Source organism: Dipodomys spectabilis, unplaced genomic scaffold (genome assembly GCF_019054845.1).
Source record: "Dipodomys spectabilis isolate Male_0828 unplaced genomic scaffold, ASM1905484v1 ptg000089l, whole genome shotgun sequence".
Taxonomy (NCBI): Eukaryota; Metazoa; Chordata; class Mammalia; order Rodentia; family Heteromyidae; genus Dipodomys; species Dipodomys spectabilis.
Window position 1 is genome coordinate 12,161,222 of NW_024870766.1, and position 14,219 is coordinate 12,175,440.

General features: G+C 34.5%; 1 protein-coding gene across 1 annotated transcript in view; it reads left to right on the forward strand.

Moving 5' to 3' along the window:
- The window catches only part of Sema3c (semaphorin 3C), a 138,507-nt gene that overhangs the window by 66,208 nt on the left and 58,080 nt on the right, over window positions 1–14,219 (forward strand). The window contains exons 3-5 of the mRNA XM_042684770.1: window positions 549–709; window positions 1,994–2,056; window positions 9,457–9,576. Of these exons, the coding sequence (XP_042540704.1) occupies window positions 549–709; window positions 1,994–2,056; window positions 9,457–9,576 (344 nt within the window). The remainder of the gene's footprint in view (window positions 1–548; window positions 710–1,993; window positions 2,057–9,456; window positions 9,577–14,219) is intronic.

Consider the following 14,219-nt stretch of genomic DNA (forward strand, 5'->3'; position numbering starts at 1 on the left):
CTAATATTAAATAACAACAAACAAAAACATGTTTCAATTTCCTGAAAATTGTTTTGGTAAGTAGTAAAGTAGTATTTAATTGCTCAGAGGAGTTAAGCCTTTTGGTTCCTCATGAGTGTATCTTCCTTCAGTGTGTTTGATTGTGTGTAAACACATAGAGCCCTATACACATTGTCATCTCCAGTTGTGGTTTAGCTCTAGCTTCGACATATGAAGAAAACATTAGCCATTTGTCTCTCTGGATTACTTCACTTAACATGATTTGCTCTAGGTACATCCAATTTTTTGCAAGTAACACAATCTTATTCTTTCTCCTGGATGAGTAAAATTCCATTGCATATATATATATATATATATATATATATATATATGTTTTGGATCCACTCATCTGTTGTGGGGCCTCTGGGCTGTTTCCATAACTTGGCTATTGTGAATACTGCTGCAATGAATAGGGATATACACGTGTATTTACCTTATCCTGACATCACATTCTGGGGAGATGCTCAAGAGATACATTCTGTTTTTATGTGTGCTCTTCACTATTTCAGAACTTCGGGAAACCAAGACATCTGAACACTTCAGCCTATCTCACCACCCTTTAGACTACAGGATATTACTAATGGATGAAGATCAGGACCGGATATATGTGGGCAGCAAGGATCACATTATTTCCTTGAACATTAATAATATCAGCCAAGAACCTTTGAGTGTAAGTTTTTCATTTTCATGAGGACAATGTTGAATCTAAATGCTTTAACAAACTTTAAATATAATGAAGAAAATATATTTATTTTATTATAATAGAATAGAAAATACCGGTCACATATGCACACATTCATATTAAGGAAATTAGTTCTTATTTCACAACTGGAAATGTATCAACTTCAATTCTCCCCTGTAGCTCTAAAATCTAGAGCTAAAGTAGAAAATACTTCTTGCACATTTACATCAAGAAAGGAAATGTAGAACATGAGAAAATGATCAGATTAAAGAAACCTTGTAATCTACGTAAAATCCACACAGAGTTTAAAAGGAATACATTAAGGAAGTTATTTAACGAGTATGCGTTGCATTTACCATACTATTACCCAACAAGGAAGCAAACTTGAACTTTATTGGAGTAAATAAGTAAAAGAAGATTGACTGCCAGGTACCAGCAGCTTATACCTGTAATAAGGTACTAGGATTTTGAGGTACGAAGGAGTTTGAGATTTGAGGATCACAGTTTGGAGCCAGCTCAGGCAGGAAAGTCTGTGAGGTTCTTATCTCCAATTAACCACTAAAAAAATCTGGAAGTAAAGCTGTGACTCAGGTGATACATCACTAGACTTAAAAATCATAGCGACAGTATCCAGACCCTGAGGTCAAGCCACAGAAGCAGCATGCATACATGTGCGTGTATGCACACAACATAGATTATTACAGAAAGTTGATTTCTGAATTCATTATATTAACATAGCAACAGGCTGAGAACTCAGAAGACCTGACCCAAAACTGCAATGTCTCAAAAGACTGGTGCAGTATTCCTCACAGAGAATCTCTTGGATTGTATCCAAGTTATTTCAGTTGCTCAGTTACATAAAGGTTCATGTTAGTAAAAATCTATCCATCCAGTTGTGTGGTTTACCACAAACAATATTAAATTTAGATGATAACATAAACATAAATTCATGAGTTGAGCAACATAGTGTAAATCAGATGGAAGGAATTTTTGTGCACATTTGTATGAATAAGAGACCTTATACAATATACAATTTTAAATGGCTATGTGTTACTGTAAGGCTTTTGGTAAAGAAATAACTGATTGGAGGACTAAGAGGCAAATATTGAATTAACAGTAGAATATTAAGTGACTGTAGGAGTGTGAATTTTCAAGTAGAAATACAGAAATACAAAATACCTTGAAGAAATCTGCTAACAGAAAGCAAATGAAGAGCATTGAGCTGCCATACATTTGAGTGACTTTAAATTACTTTATTTCCTTTCTGAGCAGGTTTTCTGGCCAGCATCTACAATCAAAGTTGATGAGTGCAAAATGGCTGGTAAAGATCCCACAGTGAGTACTTTTAAGACAAATAAAAACATACAAATGTTTGTTTATTTTTTAGGTTCATGGCTTTAAGTACAAACAAGAAGGTGTTTGAAGACCTTGACTGAATGTATGTTAAAAATGTAAATGTGACAAGATTGGAATTCTCATACCATCTGCAATTTTAGAATATCTGACTGGATAGAAATTTTCTGTCTTGCTTTCATTATCTTGCGCAGACATTTTTGTGATGGATTTCAGTAATAAACCCTGTTCCAAGTGGATCCAACCTACAGAATTCTCAGCAGGCTGCTGAAATAATGATAATGCAAGTGGCTGGAGCAGCTCCCAGATACCATGCAGGCTTTCCCAAAGATTCCCTGTGACAAACTAGTGGTAGTGGGCACATTCCTGAGATATAAATCAACAGTGTTGAATGGTACCTTTGTTGATTAAAAATAACTACAAAACCACAATCAATGCATATAGAAGTTTCAATAAATATTCACCACAACACTTGCATGACTTACATTTCTTTAAGTGGGATTCAATATAGAGTCAGGCAAGAAATCTGTATTGATTTCTGTGAATGGCTTGCTGACATAGACACATTTATTTATTCTTGAATATTACAAAAGAAATGTATGGAGCTGGTGTTCACTGCGAACAGTGTTTAAGACAAGTTTATATCTCATCTTATAAAAATAATATATAATGAAACCAAATATTAAATTATCTATTCTTTCAAATAGTATGTTGAGGAGTTTCCTTAATTTTCTTATTCTTTCAAGTTTGTTTTTTTTAAGCATTATTCACTAATAATAAATAATATTTGAGTACCTTTTGAATAACTTGCATAGTGTTAGTTGTTAGAGACACAATCTGGACTAAATCAGGCATACCTATAACTTTAATTAACTTTGCTTACTGCTTTGGAAAAATCAACATCTTTCGTATGAACATGAAGATACACGCTAAGTAAGCAATGAGGTAGCCTCTACATGGTGACAGAGTCAAAAATCTAGTAAATTGACACACATTTTTTTAAGATCTGATGTCATATGATCTGAAATTAGGGTGAAAAATGTGACTGAGCACTTATTTTTCCAGTAAAGACAAGGAATGCTCATGAACATAATGCTTGTAGCAAATGTTCTATGATTTATCATGCTAGGCCAGGCCTGGGTGTTGGGGATAAGCAACACATATTCTTTATGAAGTAAAATTGATATCTGATTTAGTCTAAAGGTAGTCACTGAGGTAAAAGTGCCAAGAAGTCAGATTCAAAGTAGAACCACACAATACTCTGCAATTTGCATCTCTGAGTATCACTCAAGAAGTCTTGGCAAGAGAAATTACCCAAAGTGATTGGATTGTGGGTCTCCCTTTTTGGATATTTCATCCAAGGATTGCTCTTTTAAAGAGGGCAGAGTAACCTTGCTAAAGCATATACACTACACTATCTAAGGAATTTCCTGGACCACAGTCTAGAGGAAGGGAAATCCAGAAAAATAAGAAAGAAATATTGAAAATTCCATTAAGACATGACAAATGATCTTTCAAGAAATTAACAGTAGGATGGAGTATCATATTGTCGAGAATGTTTTGTGTCCTGAAGCAGTTATTTCAATAATTGAGAAAGAATTAAACTATTGTCTTTGATTCTCTAAAGAACAAGATACACATCTGTTGTTTTTGTCATATAATATCTTGTGGCTATGTAATTGGGTTTATATTTTGTTCAAAAAGATGTTCATTTCTCAGCCATGGAAACTGCATAGACAATATATGGAAACTATACATACTTTTGTGTATTCTCTTTCCCAAAATCACCAGTTGACTTTCTCAAGAATCTTAGCTAAATCAGTTGATCTCTTGTTCCATTTGGTAAAGCAGAACCCCACTATTGTTGCTTTGTGGTAATTAAAAAATTATCTAGCAAAATCTTTGGTACATGCTTACATTTCCCCATACTTTTGTTATTCTATAATATCATTCACAAGTATCTTTAAATCCTTTTATATGGCCAATTGGTATACCCATTGACATAACTAGTAGAAGGATCTGATGTAGATATTACTAGAACTCAGCTGGACAGGTTTTATTTGTCCATAAAACATTGTGGAGTCCTAGGAAATAATAATCAGATTCTTTCAAACATGTGGTCTGTCTATTCAGGAGAAGAGAATGTCTAACAAATCTAACTCATTGCATATGTGTAAGAGAATCACAGTTTAACCACAGAAGAAAAGGCTAGTGGTAATAAATAAATAAATAAATAAAGGTACTGAGAAGTAGATCCTTGAAAGTTCTACAATTAACTTATTTTGTTTACACTTTTCATTGAAACCAAGTGTTTAGGAGTTTCTTAACAGCATTGGAATAAATTTTTCTCTCTTTCTTTCTCTTTTGCCAGTTGTAGGGTTTGAACTCAAGGCCTAGGCTCTGTCCTGAGCTTTTTTTGCTCAAGGCGAATGCTCTATCATTTTGAGCCATAGCTTGACTTCTGATTTTCTGGTGGTTAAGATAAGAGTGTCACAGATATTTCTGCAAGGACTGGCTTTGAACCATGATCCTCAGATCTCAGCCTCCTGAGTCACTAGGATTTACAGATATGAGTCACTGGTACCCCCTCATATATTTCTTTATATGTACATGCAATTCTATAAATGTTTATATGAAATGTTTATTATAAAATCTAAATAAAAAGTTCTTTTTTTTCTAAAGCACTTTATGGATTGTGAGGAGTGAATACCTCTAAAGTCTATTCATCTGTACTCCAGGATATGTTTTAAACATGTCTATTTTTATATTAGCAAATCAATATATGTTCAATTGAATTTATAAATCTTTAAAAGCTAAGATTAGCACGTAGAAAACAAACTAAATCTTATAAACTCTGACTTAGAGACTTCACCTCTCTGGGTCTCTGTTTGCTCATCTGTGAAATGTGCTAATTTACAATTGCTATCTTATTTGGTTAAGAGGATTAACAGTTTAATGTTTGTACAGAGCTTAGGATAGTACCTAGTTAAACTGTGCTCCTAGTGAACTGTGTTCACTATGAACAATTTAGTTGCATCCTTCAAGCATGTTGTGTATGTATATATAACAAACAATTACATTGCATTATGCATAATGTTATCAGCTTTATTTTCCATTTGCATAAAACCAAGGAAAGAGAATTAAGCAGTGAAAAAGAGGCAGGCATTGTATTTATTTCCACTAAAGATTCTATTTTTTAAATTTATGCCCCCAGTCTTTTACTGTGATAAGGATCTCTACTAATGTAGAGATCCACTTTTACGGTTTGTGCAGATAGTATAAGTGGAATTGCAAATAAAAAAATCACTATGTGATTACTGTGTTTATTTGTGCAAAATACTATTCTAACTGCCTTATTAAGTGAAGAAAGACTAACTGCCTCAAGTTCTAAAAGCTGATAAATGGTGCTGGGCTTGAACATGGGACTTCTGGGTCTGAGATGTTAGTGTTTATATCTATTTTCTGTTCTTGACAGTACGCTCTACTGCTCATTTGAATACTCAAGCCTAATGACAGCCTAGCTCTTATTACCTCTCCAGGGAGCTATTATTAGTATTAGCAGCTTTCATTCCACAGCAGTGCTCTAACCCTTTTAGGTACTATTCCCCAAGTAAATCCTACATTCTAATGTCTTTACTTTTTGGTCATGCTATTTTCTGTTGAAATGAGTGTTTCTTATGCTTTTTCCTGCCAAAATCTCTAGCTTATTCTACAAGCTCCAGCTGAAATGCAAACTAGCTCAAACCACATTTTCTCTTCTTTCCTTCTATGGTGTACTTAAAACTTAGAGTCCTTTTCTAGAACCTGTCATAGCCAGATATACTATGTCTTCTCCTTAAGAGGAGATAATGGACTCTTCATTCCAGTGTTGCTAGCCAGTTTAGCACAGTGTCTTGCATAGCATGAGTTGAGTAAATATTTGCCGGATAGAATTGACACAGTGGTCTAGGTCAGAAATAATGTGCATACAAACAAAGGAAGAGGCATAGTGGAAAAGCAGAACACCTACAAGATGATTTTCACTAGTGAACTCCACTGATTTCTGATTCCTTCTGTCCCTTGTATATAGATTGAGTTGAAAGATCTATCTGAGTATCAGATAGTGTGGCAATCTATTCAACATCTTACAGAAAAGCTGCTCAGTTGTGGTCAACCATTGTTCAGATCCAAGTTCAGTTACTTATTAAGTCTAGAGCATTTTATTTAATCTCTCCTACTCAATTTCCTTATCAAGAAAATGTCTTACTAATAAACCAAAGAATTTCTGTGAGAATTAAATTTACATCTAAGGATTAAGGACTTTGTACGCAGCAGCTATTGTTGCAGCAGCTATGAAAAATGTTATAAAAGGCTGAGTGCTGTGTCTCATGCCTGTAATCCTAGCTACTCATGAGGCTGAAATCTGAGGATCACAGTTCAAAGCCAGACAGTGTAGGAAAGTCCATGGGACTCTTATCTCCAATTAACCACCAGAAAATCAGAAGTGGTGTTGTGGCTTAAGTGACAAAACGCTTGCCTTGAGCTGAAGCGCTCAAGGACAGTGCTTAGGCCCAGAGTTCAAGCCCCACAGCTGACCAAAAAACAAAAAAAAAGTACTAATAAATTTTACAAAAGCCACAATGAGTTCCTCAGCCAATGATAAATTATAAAGTGAATAAAAGGACAGGATTCCATGTTAAACCTACTATTGATCAAAAATCTCTTATAGATTCTACCTCTATGATCTCAGACAAGTTAAGTGAAACAAATTGTTAAGCTTTATTTTTCTAAAAGGGACTGGCTTGTTCTAAAAACTTGAATGAATTTATATAAAGTAGTTAAGTACCACATAATAAGTGTCCAAAACCATCAGCAACAGGGTGAAAATTGAACTCCTGGAAGCAAAAGAGCAAAATATGTATCATGATTATACTAAATATTTAAAAGTACAACTGTGATAAGCAGATAGGTAGAAAAAGAGATTGCTATTAAATCAAGATTCAAATGAAGACTATCTGCTACTTTTCCTTTAAAGTACCAGTAATTCATGAAGGCAATTGTTTGCAAAACCCAAGATGAAGACATAACGTGGTATTAATAAAACTGGATTGATGGCCGGGAGCCAGTGGCTCACACCTGTAACACTAGCTACTCAGGAGGCTGAGATCTGAGGAATGTGGCTCAAAGCCAGCCAGGGCAGGAAAGTCCAGGAGACTCTTACCTCAAAAACTATCAGAAAAAATACATATCTAAGGATTCATTTTCCATCAGAAGTGGCACTGTGGCTCAAGTGGTGGAGAGCTAGCCTTGAGCTGAAGAGCTGAGGGACAGCATCCAGGCCCAGAGATCAACCAACACAGATACACACGCACACACACACACACCACCACCACCACCACCACCACCAACAACAACAACAACTGGCTTAAATTCATGTTTGATGGGAAGTTATTCTATGCAGAATTCTGAGTGCCTAAATTTCAATGTGAAAAATGTCCACAAGGCTCCTTGTTCAGTGATGTCTTTAATAGAGACATCTTTTATGCATGCTACATTTCATCTATGATTTTCCATCAAGGAAGTATATTATCATCTGCAGTTATGTAATCAGTTTCTAGGTACTTCTATAAAGACATCAAAACACAATGGCATTGTGTATTTAATGAGATACATAATATCTTCACATAAAAATCAAGTGTGTAGTCTAGTCTGTAAAGATAAATATCTTTGACAGTATGTTAATGATTGAAAATTTATAATGGAAACATATGTAAGAAATTATTATGTATGAAAAGAAGCTGATGTTTAATGAGAAGCCAGGAGTATTAAGAAAATATTAAATAAACTCTAAAATACTACTGACTTTAAGTTAAATACAACTTCTATTTTAAGTTTAATTTGCCTTTTTACAATAATTCACATAATACATGTTCTTATAAAAAAATCAGAAACATACCTTAGAAAGAGAAATCAACATGTGATGTCTGACCATCTAGGGAAAATCTGTTAACTTCTGGTGTATTTCTTCCTAGATTTTAACATAAGCAATTTTATCTATACCAATACAATCCTTTGCAATAATGTTCTTCAAGAGACTTTGGAAAAGGAACAGTGTTCAATCTCAAATTCTGTTGATTTATAATCAGCAATATAACAAACCTAGCAGTTGTTGTACACATGAGATTAATTCAATTATGCACACCTGCTGGATGACTGCCAACTGAGAATCACAGTAATTGTATGTCAATGAATATCTCCTACTGATAGCAAAGGAAAAAAATACACAAGAAAATAAAATGCACACCAAAGGATGTCAATATTGTCTTTACTTCTTGTTAATGTGTTTATACTTGAAAATATTGTCATGTTAATGCTAGGAGTACATTAGTGACTCAAACAAAACATAACTAGATCTGATGAGTAACCTACAAAGTTAACAAGTGTGAGGGTCTATAGAGGAGGGGTGGGTGAGAATATTGAAAAGGGTGACACTGCTCAAGATATATTGTATTCATAAACTGCTTTGCAAAATAAACAAAAGAAAACAAAACAAGGACATAGATGTTTGCTTTGTTCAACTGAGTTCTGTAAGGGTAAAATTTTGTTCCCTAAAAATACCCAAAAGATCACACATGCCATTTTGACTAAGGTTGGTACTCAGTAAATAGTAGCTAATATACTGTTCCTGTGATACTTTATGACTATTTCTGAGTCTTTTTATTTTTATTTTTTGTCTGTCGTCGGGCTTGAACTCTGGGCCTAGGCGCTGTCCCTGAGCTCTTCAGCCCAAGGCAAACACTTTGCCACCTAAGCCACAGCACCACTTGCAGTTTTCTGGTGGTTAATTGGAGATTAAAGTCTCACGAACTTTCCTGCCATACTGGCTTTGAACTGGGATCCTCAGATCTCAGACTCCTGAGTAGCTAGTATTACAGGCTTGAGTCACCAGTGTCCAGCTTGGATTAGGGTTTGTTTGTTTGTTTGTTGTTGTTTTTGGTTGGTTGTGGGGCCTGAACTCTGGGCCTGGGTGCTGTCTCTCAGTTCTTCAGATCAATGCTAGCTCTTTACCACTTGAGCCATAGTGCCACTTCCGGCTTTTTCTGCTTATGTGGTGCTGAGGAATCAAACCTAGGGCCTCATGCATGCAAGGCAAGCGCTCTACTACTGAGCCACCTTCCCAGCCTTGGATTTGTTTTAAGAGCACCAAAAATCTTAAACGTTTGAATGTAAAATGAATGTACTCAAATTTCCTTTATGAAGTGTCTACATAGTTCCTCAAAGATACGGAATAAAACGCAAGGAATTGAACCTCACTGTTGCTTTTCAGACAAAATCTCAGGATGATATAGTTAGCATAAACAGAAATCAAAGTCATCAGCAAAGTACTTCTTTTTCATTTCCAGCATGGCTGTGGGAATTTTGTCCGTGTGATTCAGACCTTCAACCGCACTCATTTATATGTATGTGGGAGTGGAGCTTACAGTCCGGTTTGTACTTACCTGAACAGAGGAAGGAGATCAGAGGTACGTGGGGCAATTTCATATTCGTAGATGTAGTGTTAGCATCAGAGGTGTGATAAATGGTACTTGACAGTAAATGGTGGGAAACATAACCTTAGAATAAGTTCACTTTTAATATATAATTTCTTACTTTTTATTAATATCTCTCAAAGTTTTTTAGGAGTTAAGAGACTGGCTTTTTGCCATATATATATATATATATATATATATATATATATATATTCTAATGCAAATAATGGAAGATATAAAAATTGGTAATTTTAACATTAATTTGAATCTAAAGCACTAAAATATTCTAAATTCTAGAAATACTGTACTATAAATCTTCTCTCTTACATCTATTTTAAGTAATTCTTATTTATCCTAGGAATTTGATAAACCTCTATGAAACGAATATTTATATCTGAAACAGACTGTTAAATATTTTTGCTTAAAAGAACTTTATACATTAGTGAATTATATATATTATCATGGAAAACTAACATGACTTGATAGTAAGCTATTCTCACTTCATTCTTCTAACAGTTAAAATGATATTGGATATTATGGTGTTTGCCAAAGGTTAGTCAAGTACAATAGCTAATGCATAGCCAAATACAAGACTGGTTGAACTTCAACCATGGCATTTAGGATTGTGCTTATTATCCAGTGTAAAACTATTGACTGAGAAAGGTACACATTAAAACGAGTGTTTATATTCATTCTTTTAAGCAAACACATTGTCTTACTTAATATAATTACTTAAAAACTGACTGTTTTAAAACTATCTTTATTTGGTTCACTATGAAACTTCACTTCAGAAAATTTACTTAGAAAATATTTTAATTTGATTTTAGAGATTAGAATTGTGACAAAGATTAAATATTGTTATATTTTAAAATGTTTATTTACTTTCAATAAGGATCAATCTAAAATAATATTAGTATAATTCAACTATGTTTTTTTCTTTGTTCCTTTTAATCAAATTACTTTTGCATACACAGAAATCAAGGCATTTCTAAATGGGGTTCACTATGCTATTAAAATATTAACAGTCTTCAAGGGAAAGTTATGCTTGTTGGAAGAAGAAAATTATCTTCATGGAGCTAGTCATTAGAGACACATGCCTGTGATCAATTTGTTAAATAAACTCCTGCCTCAGACGTCTGCAGTCTGTCAGACACTCAGCTGAAGTCTGGGCACTCACTGTGCAGGCCAACAATAGCATTGCAATTTTCAGAGCACAGATTTCAAATAAAATGATTTTCCCATGCACAAATTTCCCACTACACTCTTCAAACCTTAATTAGAAAGTCTATCCAAGAAATAATCTCTTTTGGAAAAACCAGCATGGAATCAGTTTTAATCACTTTGTTAAATATGAAGTATCTTACTTAAGATATATTTCAAAGGGGAAGGCATTTTCATTAACTTAGTCTCTTAAATCATATGTGAGTACCTTATAAAACTATTGAAGTAGGAGTTATGATATTCAAACTGTATGTTTGTATTCAACATATTGTATTCTAGTTAAAAGGTTTTGATATAGCACATTTTATATACTTGAACTATATACACTGCAATGTAATTGTAAACTTGCACAGTTTTATAAAACAGAGTGTGTGTGTGTGTGTGTGTGTGTGTGTGTGTGTGTGTGTGTGTCTTTTCTTCTAGCTAAGGGAAAAAAGAGTCTCCTGGCATAAAATGGCCATCTGATTCAGAATGTTCATTCTGGGAAATCTGGGAATTTCACCACTAACACTGTATTTTGAGATGACCAGTAAATAATACTTACAGCTAACACCTGAATCCCTATTAAGTTATGAAATTATTTTGCATATACAAAACCAAACTATAAGTGAATTAGTTGATATTGTCATGGTTACTAATTATTCATTTTGATATCTGAGACACTATCCTCTTTCACCTATCTTCATAGAAATCTTTAAATCTACAGCTGAAGCACCATATATTTAATAATACCTAATAATGCTTCCTTTATTTCCTAAGTAGGGTTGAGAGCATTACCAGAGCACATCAACTCCTATCCAAAGACTCTATCGTCCATGCTGCATCAGAAACTTACTGGACTTCTTCTTTTGTTCACTCTCTTTACTCCATCTTACATTACTGTTAAAACATAAAGCAACAGAAATAGGATACGACTTCAAAGTAATTGCTAAAAAATGAAGAAAACAGCCAGGTGCTGGTGGCTCTTACCTGTAATCTTAGCTATTCGGAAGGCTGAAATCTGAGGATTACTGTTCAAAGCCAGGCTGGACAGGAAATTCCATGAGACTCTTTTTTTCTGTGTGTGTGATGGGGACTGAACTCTGGGTGTGGGTGCTGTCCCTCAGCTCTTCAGCACAATGCTAGCCCTCTACCAATTGAGTTGCAGTGCCACTTCTGGCCATTTATGCTTATGTTGTGCTGAGGAATTGAACCCAGTGCCCCATGCAAGCAAGGCAAGCACTTTACCACTGAGCCTTCCCAGCCCCTCCATGAGATTCTTATCTCCAATAAACCACCAGAAAACCAGAAGGATCCCTGTGGCTCAGGTGGAAGAGTACTACCCTTGAGTTGAAGAGCTGAGAGACAGCATGTAGGCCCAGAGTTCAAGCCCCATGACCACCACCAACAACAACAAAAACAAAGAAGAAGAAGAACAACCATTTGTATAATCTTGGTACAAATATTGCAACATCTTTTCTCTGGTTGGTTTTACCTTTTACTATAAAATCTATTGCAACAATCCAATGCCATTGAAGTCCCTGACTCTTCCACGATTCAAGCAGATAACTTTAACTCTGAAGGAGTACCACAGGTGACTAAGAACCTCACTAGCATCCACATTATCCTTTGCTGGTTTAATTACTTAAACCAATCACCAAACTTTTTTTGTATCTTTCTGTTGCTTTTCTGTTTCATAAGGAGAAAATTGTATATTTTCCTTATCAATAACACTTTTTGATCCATAATCTTTCTCACTGCGTTATGTCTTCACTCATTTCTTATGTACTTACCTTTTATTTTTCCATTTGAAAGTAGAATTGTCCAGGCAGGCTGATGCTTATAATCCCAGCCTTTGGTGAGATAAAGCAGGAGAATCACAACTTCAGATCTAGCCTCAGTTGTGCAGGGAGACCCTGTCTTGAGAAAAGAAAAAAAAATTCCTTTCCTTAAAATTACTGTCTTAGTTCTGTAAGTTTTTCCAACTATGTTTCTTAGACTAATGAGATTTGTTTCCAGCTTTCATGATTCTCTTCACTATGTCTTTATTAGACATTTCTATTATAACTCTCCCTACCACAGAGTAGTAGAAACTATTTGTAAGATTCCTCAGACTACCATGACTCTCAGTATTCCTTCTCTTAAAACAAATTTATAACATGGAACTTTTTGGTAATAACCTCTAATATTCAAAGCATTATATTCTGAAATTGTTTTCTAACTATTTTACCATCTACTCTTTTTTGGTCCATTTTTGTTAATCCAATCCATAATAACTATTTATTTATTGGGACTCAAAGTAAAATAAAGAATCAAGTTGGAACTTGTAGCCAACATTAATTATACAGTTTTACTTTTTTTCTCTTGTTCTACAGCACTTGTATGTAGGAACAAGGACAAAAAGATTGAGTTTGTTAGTTTTTAGCTACATGGCCTTGAACTACTCATGAGTCTCAGTTAATTCATTAAAAAAAATCTTACCATAAGGTTTTTTCAGCCTTAGAGGATTAACATTTTTAAAGCTTTGTCATTCCCTACTGCCTCTGAGTTTCACTCTCATACATCAAACTTCATGTAATGAAAACGAACTGGCTTTGTTTTTCTTCAAGGAGTAGAAGTGGAATCTGCAGAATAATCTGAAATAAAATCTTGAATTACAGTTTAGAATTGATTGCCAGCCTCTGTTGATTGTCATGAAATTATCTTATATTTCTGTTGCTCTTACTGTACAGATTACTTACTGAGATTATAGAAGATCAGACCCTTATTGTCTAATTTATTTACCTATATCTGTACACCTAACACTATTTCTAATCTTCCTAAAGCTCAAGATATAATCAAACCTTAGAAGAGAGAGAGAGAAAGAGAGAGAGAGAGAGAGATTACATGTGTGTGTCTGTGCTTTAAGAGAAAGCCAGTAACTCAGGAAGGGTAGAACCATTGATGTTCCTGGCTCAGCCTCCCTTGTATTGGGATCACAGGTTTGTGACATTTTGCTGACAGTTTACATCCTTTATTTTCTACTTGCACACATTAATAAGTCTATTTCTTCTGGATAATTTTCAAAGCCTTATCCAAACAACTAAAGTTTTCCATTATCTGATAAAGCTATAAAAATGATCATTTTTCTTTCAATTTTTGTAGTAGCTAGTACAAACTTTGAGAAAAGAATAAGAAAACATGTATAGCTATGCTGACAAGAGTTCCCTCTTTGATGCTATGCTGACCACCATCTTTCTCAGAGAACTTATTTCTTCAAATCTTTACTCTTCTCTGTTTTATTTGTCCTTTAGTTTTTCTCCTAAGCAAGGGGTACCACCCATTACTTATGCTATTTATTATCTGTCTTCCTCATGAGATTGTAAATATTAGATGACAAAGTTGGCTTTTGTTCTTTGTTACTCTTGTTGTTGGTGTTTTTGGTGCTAGTCCTGGGG